Source organism: Vulpes lagopus, chromosome 18, assembly GCF_018345385.1.
Source record: "Vulpes lagopus strain Blue_001 chromosome 18, ASM1834538v1, whole genome shotgun sequence".
Classification (NCBI taxonomy): domain Eukaryota; kingdom Metazoa; phylum Chordata; class Mammalia; order Carnivora; family Canidae; genus Vulpes; species Vulpes lagopus.
The window spans coordinates 11203680-11221104 of NC_054841.1; the positions used below are offsets into that span (position 1 = coordinate 11203680).

General features: G+C 53.0%; 1 protein-coding gene across 1 annotated transcript; it reads right to left on the reverse strand.

The window, feature by feature from the left end:
• Positions 1-2336: 2336 nt before the first annotated feature.
• SNAI1 (snail family transcriptional repressor 1) lies at positions 2337-10084 on the reverse strand. The gene is made up of 3 exons (XM_041732129.1): positions 8139-10084; positions 7087-7614; positions 2337-3327 (listed from the first exon to the last, which is right to left on the reverse strand). The coding sequence occupies exons 1-3, from the start codon at positions 8218-8220 to the stop codon at positions 3143-3145; spliced, it is 795 nt and encodes a 264-aa protein (XP_041588063.1). The 5' UTR covers positions 8221-10084; the 3' UTR covers positions 2337-3142.
• Positions 10085-17425: the final 7341 nt, after the last annotated feature.

Consider the following 17425-nt stretch of genomic DNA (forward strand, 5'->3'; position numbering starts at 1 on the left):
AGAGAAATGCTTTTAATATTTCTATCGTAGATCCTTCCAGAGTTTGTTTCTGCATGCAAATACAAACAGAAATGAAGAGCATGCCTGTTTCCTCTTCTTCCCACAAAGGGAGCATGTACTGCATGTTACTTTTTTCACTTAGCAATGTGACTAAGTGGGGACTGCTCCCCATCAGGACGCAGGGACCCTCCTCATTCCTCTTATCCCTACCCCATCTCGGCCCCTGGGGGCCAACATCCCTTTTTAATAACCCCAAATAACCCTCACCCACTAAGCTCCCAGGTGTGCACCCCGGCCACGCTGCTTCTTGAGTGAGCCTTCACCCCACGGCCTCCATCACCCGTGGGCCAGGCCAGCACCGGCTCTGCCTGGGACTTCCGGGCTTCCAGCTGTTTCTCTCCTGCCCTGACTCTGGCTAAGTGCGTGCTGCACCAGGAGCCGCCGGGGCACCCACTCCCCTGCTTAGGTGCCAAGGGCTGCCCTGAAGCTGGACTACATCCCGACTCCTCACGCCGCACACTCCCTCTGCAGGATGTGGGCGCCTCACTCGTCCCCCACCCTGTCCCTCTGCCCTCCAGCCCCCCCTGGTCTTTGCTGTCGGAGAGCAAGTTCATTCCAGCCTCTGAGCTCCCTCAGCGCCTGGAACGTTCTCCTCCTCGGGGTCTCAACTGGAATGTCAGCGCAGCAAGGGCTCTGGTTCTCCTGCCTGCCTTATCAAGCGGGCCTGCCCTATCGCTCGCTCTAATTCCATCTTGGCACCATCACTGTAGGAAAGCGGCATGTTTATTTAGTCACTTGTTTGGTTTTTCCTATGTCCCTCACGAGAAGCTAGATTCCATGAGTGCAGGGAGGACTCTGTTCACCGCTCTGCCCCGGGGGCCTAGAACAGGGCCTGGCACACATGGTGCTCATCAAGACCAGTGGAATGAAAGCCCCGTTCTAGTCTCCAAGGAGGAAGGCATGACCATCACGGCCCCCATTTTATAGAGGCAGAAACTGGGGGTCCCAGAGGGGAAGAGCCTCGCTCTAGGCCCTGACAGGGGCACGAGCCAGGCATCCGACTCCCAGGAGGATCAGAGCCTGGTACAGCCCAGTTTGGATGCGGAGGGGCGGGGGACTTTCCATGAGGCGACAGGCGACCCCCCCCCCCAGGAGTGTGTGAAGCCATGTATCCCCTCACCATTGGTGTCAGCACCTACTGTGGGGTGTCTGTACATGACAGCACAGGGACATGGGACACAGTAGGCCTTCAGCAAATGGGTGCCCAGCCCCCAGCCCCCGCAACCCCCTAACTTCCCTTCAGGGAGGCCAGCTACAATTTGGCGATTGTTAGAGAACTTTTTTTTTTTTCTTTTGGGAGGAAAGCTGCAAGTCATTAAGGGCTGCTCCCGGCCTGCGGGTCACCATTTCCTGTTTAGAAGAAAGAATCATCTCTCCTTTGGAACATGAAGCTCCCCCCACCCCCGGCCTGACGCTGGGGCTCTGGAGCTCTGGGACGCCTGCAACCGCCTGCTCAGCTCCCCGCAGGAAACTGGCACCTCAGCACCTTTTGTGCTCAGAAAGGACACTCATTTTCTCCTGGCCCCAGGAGGGCCCCAGAGGTGAGGTCACCATGATAGCCAGCCAGGAGTGAATGATCCCAACCCAGGACGCGAGCTGACCGTCTTCCCGTCCTGTCCTCCAGCAGGAAGCTGAATGACCCCTACCCTTTGGCCTGGCTTCTCACCCTCTCGGCTCCAGCCAGCCAATTTCCGTGCATCAAAGGCCATTTGGTACCCAGCAGCCAGACAGAGGTGTGGGTCCGACAGGGAGGCCAGAGTGGGGCCCAGAGCCCTTGGAAACAGGAAGGACATCCTCTGTCCCCTACTTGCTCACTGCATTCCACTGCCTCATCTGGGAGAAGCAGCCAATCCCTCCCCAAGTCCTGCGGTGCTGGGGCAAAGCTCAGCAGCCTGTCTCGTTGATGAGACCCAGGGCGCTGGCTTCTCACCCTGCAGGCCTGGTCAGCCTCAAAATGGACGGATGAGAGAATAAATCAGGGTCACAGTGTAAAGTATGAGGAACCTACACACACACCCCTACTGTTCACTGGCCCGCAGGTGTTTCCCAGCTTCCACGTCAGACAGGACACCCAGGCTCAGAGGAAAACCCACAAATAAGGTCCCCGACAAATTCAGAGGTCCAAAAGCCACATGATGTTTAAGAGAACAGGATTTAAGCCCATGTCAGGACTATCTGAGCTCCATGAATCCCTGCCCCCTCCTCCCTTCCTGAAGGCCCTTTAAAACACTCACCCCTCTATAAAACTAAGAAGACTTTTTTTAATACATAAATTAACCACTTTATTGAATATCAATAAACTGTACATATAACTATACAAAACGTTTCCTTAGTACAAAATGTTGCTTGCAATATAAATACCAGTGTACCTTTAAAAATGTAAACATCTTCCTCCCAGGCCCACCTGTCAGACCCCAAAAATAGTTCTGGGAGACACATTGGTTGGGCTGAAGCACCCCACTCGGGCCCCCAACAAGTGACAGCAATTACTCACAGTCCCTTTTGGGACTGTTGTTAAATTGCCCATGAGACAGGTGCCACCGTGACAAACAGGACGCTGACATAGCTGCCCAGGCCTGGGGGCATCCTGGGGTCTAGACACGTCCTTGTGTCAATGGCCACCCACAGGCCCCTGGGCTGAACCTGGGGGTGGATTACTGCATAGTTAGTCACACCTCCTGGACGGGTGGCCTGAGGGTTCCGGGTGGGGGAGGAACGGGTTCCCCTGAGTGAGGGGGGAAACTTCCTATCAGTCTGTCGGCTTTTATCCTGGAGCTCAAAGCAGCTGTATCCAAACACCTTTGGATACACAAACCCACACAGAGAGGCCGACTCCAGAACACTCAGCTGCAAGCCACCTTCCCTATCAGCCGTCCACAGAAAGGCCATACTCAGAGCCTACTTAGGCACCTAGGGCAGAGAGAACTGGAATGGTCCTCAAAGTCCTGTGGGGCCAACACAGCCAAATGGGGGCACTCAGAAGGGAATTCTGTGGCAATGAGAAGGATGGGATGCCTTCCTTCTGGAGCTGGGGAGGCTACAATGGGGCAAGGGCCTGGAGAGGCAGAAGGAGCCTTGAGGGTCAGCGGGGGCCCCCTGAGCAGCCTGATTCTTGGTGTTTGTGCAGCAGGGACATGCGGGAGAAGGTTCGGGAACAGGTCTTGCACTGATACTTCTTGACATCTGAGTGGGTCTGCAGGTGGGCCCGAAGGTTGGAGCGGTCGGCAAAGGCACGGCTGCAGTGGGAGCAGGAAAACGGCTTCTCACCTGGGGTAGGAAAACAGGAGAGTTGAGCGCTGAAACCACTTGGGATAACAGCTGCCATTTATTTAACGAAATGCCTGTCCACCCACCCAGGCCTGCAGAGCCCAGATCATCCCAGGCCTGAAGGAGTCCTGTCATCCAGAAAAAAACAGGCCATATCTAGTGTCCGAAGCCCTGCAAAGGATTGAGAGCTCGGCCACTTCCCACCATGTGACCTGGAGCAAGTCATGTGGCTTCTCTGAGTGTCCATTTGCTCATCTGTAAAATGGAGCTGTTCACCCCCGCCCCCATAGGACTTGGTAACCCAGAGATGGTAAATAAAGCCTTCTCCAGGCAAAGCCAGCTGGGACAATGACAACTACATTTACTGAACACACACTTTGTGCCAGGGATGGTGAGGAGCATTATTTACTTATTTTATCCTACCCTTGTCCTCAGTTTATAGAGATGGTGAAACTGAGGCACAGAAGCCAAGTGGCATACACAGGGTCACCTAGCAAGAACCAAGCAGCCTGACTCCAGAGCCTTGACTCCAACAGCACAGAAGGCCTCTCAGTTAAGGGGGCTATAGTGGGTGTCCCTCATGATCACTCCTGGATTTACTTCATCTGAGGACAAAGCTTGAGTCAGCCTTAAAGGAGGCTCCCTGCCACACCCCTCCTCCCAGCAGGTTAGGCCACTTCTCTGAGCTGCTTCTCCATCACAAGGCCGACCATGTTCTGACCAGTTTGGTCATTTCTGCCTTGTCTGTCCCCCCAATCAGACCAAGTCCCACGAGAGCAGGGGCCTCCCCTGAATTCATTCCAAGGGCTCAGGGCCTGGGACCCCCAAGAGGCTACAGAAATACTTTAGGACTTGTTTAAAAACCCCTTCCCACCTGTCACCCTCACACCACCTGCCTGGTCAAGGTGGTACTGAAAACGAATCATGCACATAGAGCTAGGTACACAGTAAGTGCTCAATAAGCCATTATACAACAGGTAAGTCTTTTTTTTTTAAGCCTCAGAGGAACCTGACCCATCAATCACCACCAGATAACGCTATTCACCAACTTTTTATAATCCTTGCCCCAACTAAGACAATAGAGTTCACAGTCCAAAAACATCAACAATGTTGTATTTTGTTTTTTCCCCCCTTGGGGGTGCAGCATTTCCTAACTAAAAAGTCCAAATAATAACTCATTAAATAAGTAGTTATCAATCTTCCATTCCGTGCCAGGCAATAATGCTGAACACTGTTTACTAAAAAATTGAATTCTACTTTCCAGCTCCCAGCCTGATATGCCTCGGGGCCACAGGCCATTTGTTAAACCCGAGTGTCAGAATTCAAAAGCAGGGAATAAGCGAATGGCCTCAGCCTACTGGGTACCAGGGGCCCTGTACTGGGCACCCGGAGGGAGGAGTCCGGGAGTCAGAGGCCTGAGGCTGACTATGGAGGCTCCGTCTCCTGGGGCAGATACACAAGGAAACAGGCCCACGGAGATAGGGGATTTAGCAGGACTCAGGAAGGGATGTCTGAGTGAATTGGCTCTGACACTGAGCACCCTCTGCATACTAGGCCTGAAGGGCTTAACTGCACTACAAGGCCCAAGTGAAGTTCTTCCTCCTTCACACACTCCCTTGTGAAGGAAGGGCTTACTGTATGCAGATATGGATAAGGGCAAGGAGTCCTGTTTTCCCCAAGGTGCAGAAAGCCATTTCCCTCTCACCTGCCTGGCAGAGGTTAAGGAGCCCTGGCTCCAGCCCTCAGAGCTGAGATTTTGGGAAAGTGATTTCCTTCTGTGCCTCAGTTTTCTGATCTGTAAGGTGGCAGTTACAACAGTACCTCCCCTCCGAGGGCTGTCGATTCACTGCATTAACCCAGGTGATGGAAGACCTGGGCAATGCCCTGCCCCTCCCATCCAGCAAGTGCTTGGTGAACATTACCTTTATGTCATGTATGATTAGACATGAACGTGAACAAAGGAGGAAGGAGGCCTTATAGGATGCGATGGGGTGGAGGTCTGTGTGTTTAAGCAGCAGGCACAGACCTGCACCCCTTGCAGATCCCCCACCCCCGCAGACGTCTTTATGGTGATCCTGGCGAGTGTGAAATCGGCACCAGGCCGGCGGGGACAGAGGCCGCCGAGGGGGGCACTGTACATGCGATACTCCCCGGATTAAAGGGGCCTGACACGCTGTGGGCCAGCAGCTGCGGCCAGGAACAGGTGCTGGGCACCACTGGCCCATGCACCTGCTCCACACCCCCAGCCCCCACCCACTGGGCCCACCATTAAGGCACACAATGGGAGTCAATGAAGATGGTGATGGTGCATTTCAACAGGCTTTTTATGTCCCAGCCGTGCCTTTACATGAAAATACTGTGTGTGGGGAGGGGAAGCTGGGGGGCTCAGGGGAGGACCCCAAGGGTTGACTCCTCCAAAGAGAGCCCTCTTCAGCTGGGCAATCACCCTGGACAGAGGCCAGGCAGTTGGACCTTTACGTCAGGTCCCTTTGAAATCAGGGCTATGTGTGCACAAAGTAAGAGAAACAGGGAGCCATAGTCTACAAGGTGGGGAGGATGCCAGGGACACTCTGGAGGAGTAATGACAATATCAATAATGCCTGCAAAATGAAACACTAGGCCTAACAAACTGCCCCACTGACCCTCACAGCTCAGAGGTCAGCCACTGGGCCAGGAAATGCCAGAACTGAGGTCTCCAACCCAGTCAGCTTGACCCCAAAGCTGATAGCTATGACCCTTGAACCTTCTCCCAAAGTCACTCCCCAAAGAGCAGCCCCAAATATGGGAGCCTCCACCTTTCAAGTTCTGAAAACACAGTGGCTACTGTGTTTTCAGTACTTTCACATTTCCAGAAAGTCAGAGGATAGAAAAGGCTTCTTTTCGCAATTTTTCTACACATTTAGTGTTGTGTTTTTGAAACATCAAGACATAACTGTTTTCCTACGTCTGTGTAGTAAGACTGAGTTTTATCTACTACATGGCAGGGATGGGGAGAGCAGATCTGAGAAGCATGATAACAAATTATCATGAAGTGATTAAGGACCCACTGAATCTTGACAGCCACCCTATAAAACGCTATCAGAATCCACCCCATACGATTATGCCAGCATAATCCTGAGGCTCAGAGACACGACATTGCTTGCCCAAGGTCAAATAGTATGGAAGCAGAGCAAATATCAAAACCATTTCTGTGTGCTTATTGTGTACCAAGCAGTGGCCCACGTGCCTTCTGCACGCTTTCTTTCATTTAACTGGCACAGAAACCCCACAAAATGTCCTTATGCTCATTTTACAGATGTGGAAACTGAGGCTCAGAGAGGTGAAACATTGGCTCAAGGTGTGAAATTCTGGAAGCAGGATTCAGAGCCAGGTGGGGGGTCTGACGACATCCTGGCTGGCTGGGGTGGGGATGGGCCAGGGGAAGGTGGAGGGGGGGGGCCCCCTTCACACCTGGCCCCGGCAGCAAGGTGTTGGTTGCACCTCTCCCATATCAGACTCCAATCCATTTGGTGGAGAGATGGAGACTTCGAAGACTTAAAAAGTTACCTACTTCAGCCATCTGCTTAGCTGATGAATGAATGAATGTTTCTGCCAAACATTTCAGAGAGCCAGAAGTCAGAGGAGACTCTGGCCTCAGTTTCTACTCTCCGAAAATCACAGCAAGCCCGGTCCCCACCCCACCCCCGACCCAGAGATGGCAGAGAAGGCGGGGGGGGGGGGCAGCGGTGAGAAGAGTGGGGGGCCTGCAGGGACACTCACCGGTGTGGGTCCGGACGTGGCCCTGCAGCAGCCAGGGCCTGGAGAAGGCCTTCCCGCAGGTGCCACAGACGCAGGGCAGCGTGTGGCTTCGGATGTGCATCTTGAGGGCACCCAGGCTGAGGTATTCCTTGTTGCAGTATTTGCAGTTGAAGGCCTTGCGAGTCTGGGAGTCCTTGGCCACGGAGAGCCCGGCCAGCTGCGTGGGCAACTGGCCCAAGCCTGGGAAGGCAACATAGCCCTCGGCCTCCAGGGAAGAGGCTGAGGTGGAAGAGAAGGACGAGGGAGCCGGTGAGGGGGGACTGGGGGGCTGGGAGCCTTTCCCACTGTCCTCGTCCGACAGGGAGGTCAGCTCCACGGCCTTGGGGACCTCCTGGGGCAGAAGGGCGGCCCAGCCCATCGGCTGGGCTTGGGGTGCCAGGAGAGAGTCCCAGATGAGCGTGGGCAGAGAGGCCGTGGGGTTGAGGACCTCGGGAGGCGGGATGGCCGCCAGCAGGTGGGCCTGGTCGTAGGGCTGCTGGAAGGTAAACTCTGAGGGGAGACGGAGAAAAGGGCAGGGTCAGGCATGCGGTCGAGCAGTCAGTCAACAAACAGTAGCCTGCTGCGGGCGGGGGCCGCGGGCCGGCGCTCAGTACTTACTGGAGGAATGAAAGGATTACGGCCGGCCGGGGCGGCCCGTCCTGCCCGGGCCCCTCCTCACCGGGCCGCCCCGGCCTCCAGATCTTCGCGAAGGGCGCCGCCGTCCAGCCCCGACTCGGGGGCGCTCCCGCCGCCGCCCCCGCCCCCAACCCCGCCGCCGGCGCCTCCCCGCCCCCAGAGGAGCCTCCGGCTTCCCCGCCGTCGGGGCTCGGCCGCCGCGCAGCCTCCTCACGCCAGACCCCCGCCCTCGGAGAGCCCTCCCCCAACCGCCCGCATCCACCTGCCCCGAGCTCCTCACGCCCCCCCGCCCCCCCGGGCCCCGAGCTGCGGCCTGGATTTGGGCCCCGCGCCCGCGCCCCCCCGCGGCCTTCGCGGGTCTCCCGAAGCCCCCCGGGCCTCTCCCCCCTTCCCCTCACCTGGAGAAGAGTCGTGCAGCTCGCTGTAGTTGGGCCTCCGGCGGGAGCAGGCGGACTTTCTGACAAGAAAAGAGCGCGGCATGGTGGCCGAAGCAGCCGGGGTCGCCGGGTCGCGCAGGGGTCGCGGGGCACTCTACCCGTGAGGCCGTGCCGCTGCGCTGTGAGTGGAGACGCGCCGCCAACTCCTTTAAGTACTCCAGCCCCCGGATGGGCGGGGCCGGGCGGGGCCACGCCCCTTGTCACCTCCCGCCAATCGAGGCGCGCCTTCGCCGGAGGCCACGCCCCGAGCAGGTGCGCCGGGGGCTGGCGGGGCTCGCGCCGCGTGGCGCTGGGGGCCGGGCCGGGGCGGCTCGGAGGCCCCGCGGCGGGCGCGGCGCGGATCTCCCCGCAGCGAGCGGACTGCCGGGGGCGGGCGCTCGGCGCCAGGAGCCCCCAAGCGAGGCCGGACCCCCTCCGGGACCCCGCGCGCCCGCCAGCTCAGCGCTGCACGGTCGTCCGCCTCTGGCGCCCCCTTGTGCCGCGCGAGCCGCGGGCCTGGGCACCTGATGTTCCGAAACCGCCCCCGCCTCGGGCTCGGGGAGGGGGGCGGAAATTTCCTCGGTCAGGCTGGCGCCTCGCGAAGAGCGTAGGATTGACGAGGGACGATACACATTTCGGGGGAGGATGCGAGGAAATGAACACCTTCACGTGGCTCCTGGCAGTGTGAAATGCCACAGCCTTTTTGCAAAGCAATCTGGCATCATCTCGCAGAAGGCATCCGTTCCTTCACTTCGCAAATGTTTACCGAGCACCCGCTACGTGCCAGTCACACTATTCCCGGAGCTGGGGACACAGTTCTGAGCAAAATGCTCGGGGTCTCTACCGAAGGGCACCTCCCTTCGGTGGGGAAGAGAGAGAGAGACGAAGTGAACATTGTTAAGCAAAGGGAAGTGTGCTTTGATGGGGGGGAGGCCACAGGGCGCTGTGTCAAGAAGCGGGTCACCTGACAGGGGTCCGGGGCAACTTCCCAGAGGAAGTGAAGAAATACCGAGGGGAAAGGCCCGAGGTTAGAATCAGTAACTACTTCAGAGTCACTGAGAGCAGCTCCCAGGGATGGGGGTGGGGTGGGCGAGCGGGAGAGGTCAGATCTGCTGGGCCTGCAGGGCCTAGAGGAGTTTGAACTTTGCCCCAGGGACAGTGGGAGCCAAGACAAGATTTTCAGCTGAGAAGGGACCTGTTTAGAGTTTGCTTGAGAAAGATCACTCCGGCAGGTGGGAGAAAGAAGTAGGGAAGGGAGGGGCCGAGGTGGGTCTTCTCACCTGCCTGGGGGTCATCCATCCTGTGTCTAAAGGACCTAAGGCTGGAGCCTCGCCCTCAGCTCTGCTGTGAACCCACCAACTCCAGACAGGGCCATGCCGGGCCTGGGGTGAGGGGTGGGGGCACAGAAATAAATCCACAGGTCCCACCCAACTGGTTTCCATCTGTGAAGCAAGGACTATGAAAACCTGTAAGTCCCCCTACTCACCACCTAGAATGAGGGCAGGGACAACTGTCTGTTTGCATGGCTAACTTGTATTCTAGTTGGTGAGTCGAAGGTAGGGTGGGGGAGACAGGCCATACAGAACACCCTCCCCTCCCATGTCAATTTAGTTCCCAAATATCTTAATTCTCCTCATGAAACCAGAGGGAGGAGTAAGACCATTTCCCCCTGCTCAAACCCTCCCATGTTCCTGTCTCACCCAGAGTAAAAGAAAGTCCTCGACACAGCCCTCCGCCCAGCTGATCTGACCTATGCTACCCTGTCTTGAGCCACTCTTCCTACTCCCCAGGTACGGTGATACCCCTCCACACTTCTTTGGAGTCCTCCACATCCCAGCCCTTTCCCACCACAGGACCTTGGCACCTGCCAGCCACCCCTCCACCTACCTCTTCCCTAGATCTTCACCTGGCAGGCTCCCCCACCACAGGACCTTGGCACCTGCCAGCCACCCCTCCACCTACCTCTTCCCTAGATCTTCACCTGGCAGGCTCCTTTTCGGTCTGTTTCATCGTTTTTCACCAAATGCCTCATTAGTAATGAGAGATATGCAAATTAAAACCACAGCAAGATACCATTTCACACCCATCAGAAGAACAAAAAGTTAAAATTTGGTCAATATCAAGTGTTGATGAGGGTGTGAGGGCAGCAGGACTTTTGTCCCATGCTGAGGAGAGTGTCAATGGGCATGACCACTTTGAAAAGGTTTGACATCAGCTAGTAACAGGTGACTCTCCTCCCACCATTTTACTCCTAGGCCAGTCTGCTCCCAGGGATTCTCAGCCCAGGCCACAGATTAGATTCCGCTAGGGAACACCCAAGGCTGGGCCCCACCTCCACAGACATCCTGATTTAATTAGCCTGGGTGGGGGCAGGGGTGGGGGTGGCCTCCCGTATTAGCATTTTTTAAAAACTCTCCAGGTGATTCTAGTGAGCAAAGCTTAGGACTGCTGCCCAGCCCTAAACTCAGAAGAAACGAGAATATTCACTGAACTCTTGTTCCATAGCAAAAATTTGGAAGCGACCCAAATGTTTAACGATATCATGGATTAACCACCCCACGATACCAGCCCATAACGGAAGAGACGCCGATGGGTAGAGCCCAGGGGCCGCCAGTGCTGACACCACTGCCTGGGCGTCTGGCTTTCCGCGTCCTCGGCTGGCCAGGTACCTGCGCCCGGGAGGGGGTCTAGGGCGGCGGAGGCCCCTTTCTCAGACCCGGGCTGTCCCCTCCTTTCAAGACTGAGCTGCCCCGCCCCATCCCCTCTCCTGGAAGCGGCGGAGACGGCGAGGTGGGGAGGGGGCTTCGAACAAGGCCCCGGGGCCACAGACCAGCTTTCCGGGGTGCTGCCCCCTAGGCTGCGAAGCAGGGAAGGGCGAGGCGACACTCGAGATGCAGTGGTGTCACGTCTTCCCGGAAGTGGGCGGCCTCTGCAGCGGAGCCCAGCGGACCCCGCCGGGACCGGCGCTCACCCCACGCCCCACGCCCCACGCCCCACGCCCCAGGGCGCGGTCCTCCGGCGCCCTCTGCTGGCCCGGGTGCTCCCTGAGCCCGCTTCTGGGCCACCCCTCCTCGGGGCCGGGCACACAGGCCACTAAGGGGGGTGAAATCTGGTACACCTGCCTTGGAGAACAGCTTGGGACTACTTCATGTGATGAGGAAAGGCCTTGGAGGGGGAAGATAAATTTAAACAGAGGCTTGCATTTTCCACACGTGTCCATCCCCCACCAAAAGCAAAAACAATAGGGGCGCCTGTGTGGCTCAGTGGGTTAAGGGTCTGCCTTGGGCTCAGGTCATGATCCCAGGGCGGGGTTCTGGGATGGAGGCTGGCAAAGGGCTCCTCGCTCAGCAGGTAGTCTGCTTCTCCCTCTACACTGCCCACACCCCTCGTCCCCACCCCCCCACCCCCGTGCTCGCTCTCTCGAGCACTTTTCTCTCTCAAATAAAATCTTAAAAAAAATTAAACAATAACTAAAAATGTGACTGACAACCAAAGCAGAAAGTCCCCTTCATCCCATATAGCCTCCCCAAAGGCAACTATTTCTACCAGTGTCTTGCAGGACCTTCCAGAGATGACCTTTATAGAAACAAGGTTTTATATATATACCTTCTTTATGTACCATAAATGGGAGCCCACATGCTAGCCTACACTTTGCTTCTTCCTCCCAAGTAACAATATTCAGTGTCTTGAAAATTGTTCCAGGGGATCCCTGGGTGGCTCAGCGGTTTAGCGCCTGCCTTTGGCCCAGGGCGTGATCCTAGAGTCCCGGGATCGAGTCCCACGTCGGGCTCCCGGCATGGAGCCTGCTTCTGCTTCCTCCTGTGTCTCTGCCTCTCTCTCTCTCTAGGTCTATCATAAATAGATAAATAAACAAATAAATAAATATTAAAAAGAAAAGAAAATTGTTCCATTGTACCAGCTTCCTTAATCTTTTGCAGGACTCTTCCATTGTATGGATTATACCACAATCACACAATTTATCTAACAAGAGGACTGGTGCTGAGCCTTTCAGTTAGATTACAATTTTTTGCTACTATAAACAAAGTGGCAATTTCAATGACTATCTTACACATGCATCTTTGCACTCTGGGTCAAAAGTATGTTATATAAAGTGTTGATACATTTGTCCAAATGTCCTCCAAAAAAGGTTAAACTAAATTATACTTCCAGCAGCAGTGAGGTGAGGGCCCCTTTTTAAAACCTGGCCCAGGCAAGGTATTGTCTGACTTTTTTATCTTTGCCCATCTGATAAGGGAAAGTGAGACCTCCTAGTTACAACGTGCATTTCACATGATTGGGGTGGAGCATTTTTTACATGCTCCAAACCCACTTCTGTTTCTCCATGTCCCGAAGAATCCCTTCCAGTCCTTTGGTCACAGAGTTGATGAATTTCTTAACTGCTAAGCGCACTTTGTTTATTAGGCCAACTGGCCCCTGCTGACTAGATCACTCATCGGTGAGCAAATCAAAGAGTTAATCTTGACCAGGAAGAAGACATTGTCTACAGAGAGTTCAAGGAATGAGTCAAGGCTCAATCTCCACCCTTATCCTTCCTTGATTTAAAAAACAAAACTTATTGAGTGTCTTGCACTTGTAATGATTCAGCCTTGGGCCTGACTCCATAGGCCCTCTGAAGGAGTGAAAATCACCATCCCAGGATATAAACGGCTTTCAAGGGAGTTTTGGGGTCCAAGTCTATTGTGTGTGGCCCAGAGTTAGGGACTCCAAGAAAAGATGTACAAACCCTTTTCATTCCAATTTGCTGAGCACCTGCTGTGTGCCTGGTTCTGTGCAGGAGCCTCACTCATATGGATATCTCCTGAACATCCTAAGGTGGTATTCGATGCTCCTCCACTCAGGCCAAGGCCCCCCTGGAGACCAGTTAATATATGACAGTGCAGTCATATTACACATCTTTCAAAAAGGACAAAGTTCTACCCATAATGGATGCAAGGTGCAGGTGCAGAACAGCATGCACTGTGTTACCATTTGCATATAAACAGGGAGAAATATATAGATATTTCTTAGAGACACAGAAAGCACCTCTGGAGGGAGACACTGGTAATGGTGGTTGTCTCTGAGGAGGGGATCTGGGAGGCTGCCAGGCAGGGATAAGAGAGAGAGGCTTTACTACATGCCCCATCCCTTGTCTGAATTTTTTTTTTTATCATGTGCAAGTATTAGCCTAATTTTAATAGGGTAGCAAAAGAGAAGACTTACTAAATACATAACAGTCCAATCAATGGAATATTTTACAGCTGTTAAAATGTCAAAGCCTATCTGTGTACATAAATCCTCCACGGCTCCCATCTTTCTAGTAAAGATCTCCCTATTAGATCTCCCCCATCCACTACACCAGGAGGTTCTGCAGGGTCTGGCCCTTGTGGCCCCTGTGAGCAAAGGAGGCACCAGCCACAATAGACCTATGGGCATGCTCCAGTTTCAGCGACTTTGCATGTGATGCTCCCTTTTCCCTGGAATGTTCTCCCCCAAGATGGCCTCCAGGCTCACCCTCTCATCTCAAGGCAAGCCTTCTCTGGCACCATTTCATTCCCCACCCTTTTCCCCTCCAGTCTCAGACTCCTTATCCCACTCCGTTGGACTTTTCTCCCCTGCACTGACCACTATCTGACATAGTGTATGTTTTACTTATTTTGCTGACTGCCCTTTAGACCAGAGGTTGGCAAATACAGCCCGTGGGCCAAATCCAAACTGAGGTTTGTCTTGGTATGGCCCTTGCACTAAGAATGGCTTTTACAGATGGAACATTTGCAATCGATTTGAGGATAGGGAACACTAACTTGGAATCTCAAAGTGAAATGTAAATCTTCAAAAGTGAATTCCACTCTTCTCGAGAATTCTTAGACCTGTATTACCAAAAAATCTTATTTAAATATTACATTTTTCAAAAGATTTTGAGAGAGTGAGCTTGCACAAGCGAATGGGGGAGGGACAGAGGAAGAAGCAGACGCCCTGACTAGCGGAGCCAGACCTAGGGCTTGATCCCACAACTCTGAGATCATGACCCAAGCGGAAAGCAGATGCTTAACCCACTGAGCCACCCAGGAGCCCACATTTTTAAAAAAATTTATTTAGGTAATCCCTACCCCTAACATGGGGCTCAACCTCATAACCCTGAGATCAAGAGTTGCATGCTCTACCAATTGAGCCAGCCAGGCACCCCTAAATATTACATTTTGTCAATAAAAAGTTTGCAGAAATGTTTCTCTTGTTATATAGAGAACACCCCCTCACTGTTGCGGCCTCCAAAACCTAAATATTCACTCTCTACTCTAGATGGCTCCACCCAGGCAGAAGGAACTGGCTCACTCACTACTGTGATCTAGGCACCCCAACAGGGCCTGCTTTACAGTAGATGCCTAATAAATATCAGCTGAATGGATAAATGAAAAAGTAAGACTTTTAAGTGAAAAAAATTCAAGGGAACAGCATATTCAATACGTTGCCTTTTGTGCAAAAGTAAATAATATCCACCTCATGGGCCCAGACTATCTGTGAAAGGTGACCCAAGAATCTGGTTGTGTCTGAGGAGGGAAATGGACAGGGGTAGGAATGAGGCTTCTTTTGTCTCCTAACCTTTTCTGAAGAGTATGAATATTTTATTTCAGATACATGCATCACAATTTCAAATAAACTTTTATTTCAGATACATGTGTCACAATTTCAAATAAACTACTTTTTCATTAAAAAAAAAAAAAAAACCACTGACTGCCGCTGAGATGTGGTTTCTTCATCTATTCAGTGGGAGTAATAAGAAGGGGGAGTTCTGGAACAGTCCTGGGGAACCAGGAGGAGGTGATCACACAGTTGTCTAAGACTTCAAGGGTGGTAGGTGTGTGTAGGCTGAGTGATGCCCTGGAGCCAGGCCTCTCCACACCTGTGGCGCTGGTGCAGGATCTCTCCTAGGTGCAGAGTGCACCCTTCCCTGCTAATCTCCCCATGCATTCACCACCAGGGGCTCACATACACACACTAGCTCTCAAACTACTATCTCTCTAACCATCTCTAACATTAATTTGGCCTTGGCAGCCTCACCCCTTGGACTGGACTGCTATCACCCTGTTATCTCCATCTTCCTGGAAGAAGGCTGACCCTGTCTCCAGGAAAAATCCCAGGAGCCTCCTCTCTGCCCCACCCACACCCACCTTTCACACCGGTAGACCCCTGTGCCTATCTCCCTTGTGTGGGAGATATTGTCAAGCAGGGGAAAGTGAGTACAAATGATTTGCTCAGGTCAGAGTCAGCTCTTAGCTTCAGACTCAAAACAAAACCCAAACCTTGCTCGTGGCCTCCAAGCTGCTATAATACCTCCACTCTCCCCCTTGTTCATCCAGCCTTGCTGGCGTTTTTTCTGCTCCTCTTCACACAGGTTCTTTCCCATAGCAGGACTTTTGCCCTTACTGCTCCTCTGCCCAGGACACCCTCCCTAGTTCTTCCTAGAGCTGGCCTCAGTTCCAATATCATCTCAGAGACCCTAATGTCATCTTGCTTTCCCAACTCTGTCACACTGGCCCATCTGACTCCCACAGCAAGCCCTCAGTAGTAGGCAAGATTATTAGCTCTTTTTTATAGATAAGGAAACTGAGGCTCAGAGGCAAGATACATCCAAATCACAGTGAGTGAGCCGCAGAGGGTCCCTGATCTAGGGGACTAAGATATTGCCATAACCCAACAGGACACAAACAAGATCTCTGTGCCCATGGAGCTCACAGGTGAGGAAGACAGTAACAGATAACTCACCAGCCCCAAGGGACCCAGGGTGAGTCAGAAGAGTGAGATCCAAACCGATCCAGGCTGATGTCACAAGGAAGGGCAGGTGAGAGGGGAAGGAAAATGAAAGGACATTCAGGTAGCAGTGACCAACAGCCACCATGGGCAATGACTATTCCAGGATGTGGAAACAGTACAGAAGGCAGAGCCCCAGGACCCTGCCAGTACTTCGTATTTTTACTTTTTTTATTTTAAAATATTTTATTTTTTATTCATGTGAGGCAGAGAGAGAGACAGAGACATAGGGAGAAGGAGAAGTAGGCTCCCTGCCAAGAGCCCAAGGCAAAACTCCATCCCAGGACGCTGGGATCACAACCTGAGCCAAAGGCAGATGCTCAACCACTGAGCCACCCAGGTGCCCCCCTGCCAGTCACTTTTTAAAACCAAAAATGTTTAAGTGGAGTTTAGGAAACTGTGATGTTTTTTAATATATGTACTTATTATATTAACACTTTTAAGATACATACACAAATTACTGCAGAGCACAAAGCTGGGCCCCAGCCTAGCTCTATCACCCATGGTTGTGAGACCCTAGACAAGTCCCTTCCCCTCAGCTACAACTGCCACCCAGGTCAGGAGCTAAAACCTCCAGAGCCACCTCAGAAGCCCTCCATGCACACGTGTACACACACACACACCCTCTATCCTGACCTCACCTTGCTATTCTCACTGCTCTTGGAGACAGCGTTTCCAGATAAAATACAGAAGCCCAATTAAATTAGAATTTCAGATAAACAACAAACACACTTTTAAAATAAGACTGTATGGGATAGACTTACTCTTTATCTGAAAATCACAATAAACTGGGCTTTCTGTATCTTCATTTGCTAAAATCTGGCAGCCCTACTTGGAGACTGGCTGTCAATGAGCACAGCACAATCTATAACCAGCCCTTGTGGTTGATGGTTGCTTCTCAAGAACAATGGTCCCACGAAAATCCCTGCATCAAGGACTCTGACCTTACTTACAAATGTATCTGTAGGGTGTGTTCCAAAAAGTGACTCAGTCACTTCTCTGCTGGGATTCCTGCGGCCAGGCTGCTGAGACCTCTATGCCTCACATAGGCTCCCTTTGTCTCCTCAGGCTCACTTGTTTCTCCCCTGACTCTGCCTGTCTCTATCTCCCTACTTCTGCCTCTCTCAACTCTATTTGATCCAGTAGCTCTGCATTATAAAATACTCAGGCAAAAATGCATTTGCAAGGATTCTCACTGTGGCACAGTCTGGAACAGACAAGTTGGAAACAATCTAAATACCCACTGATAAAGAAAATATGGTCCACCCTCACCAGGAGCATCACACACAGCCATTAAAATAACCACACCGATATGGGAAGATGTGGGTGGATACATCTTGGTTGGAGTGAAAATGCACATTACAGACAGCAAGTGGAGCATTCGCCCATTTTAAGCTTCAACCAAAAATACGGTGACCCAAGGACATGTAAGTATTCTACTACTGATGGGATGGGTTGTCTGG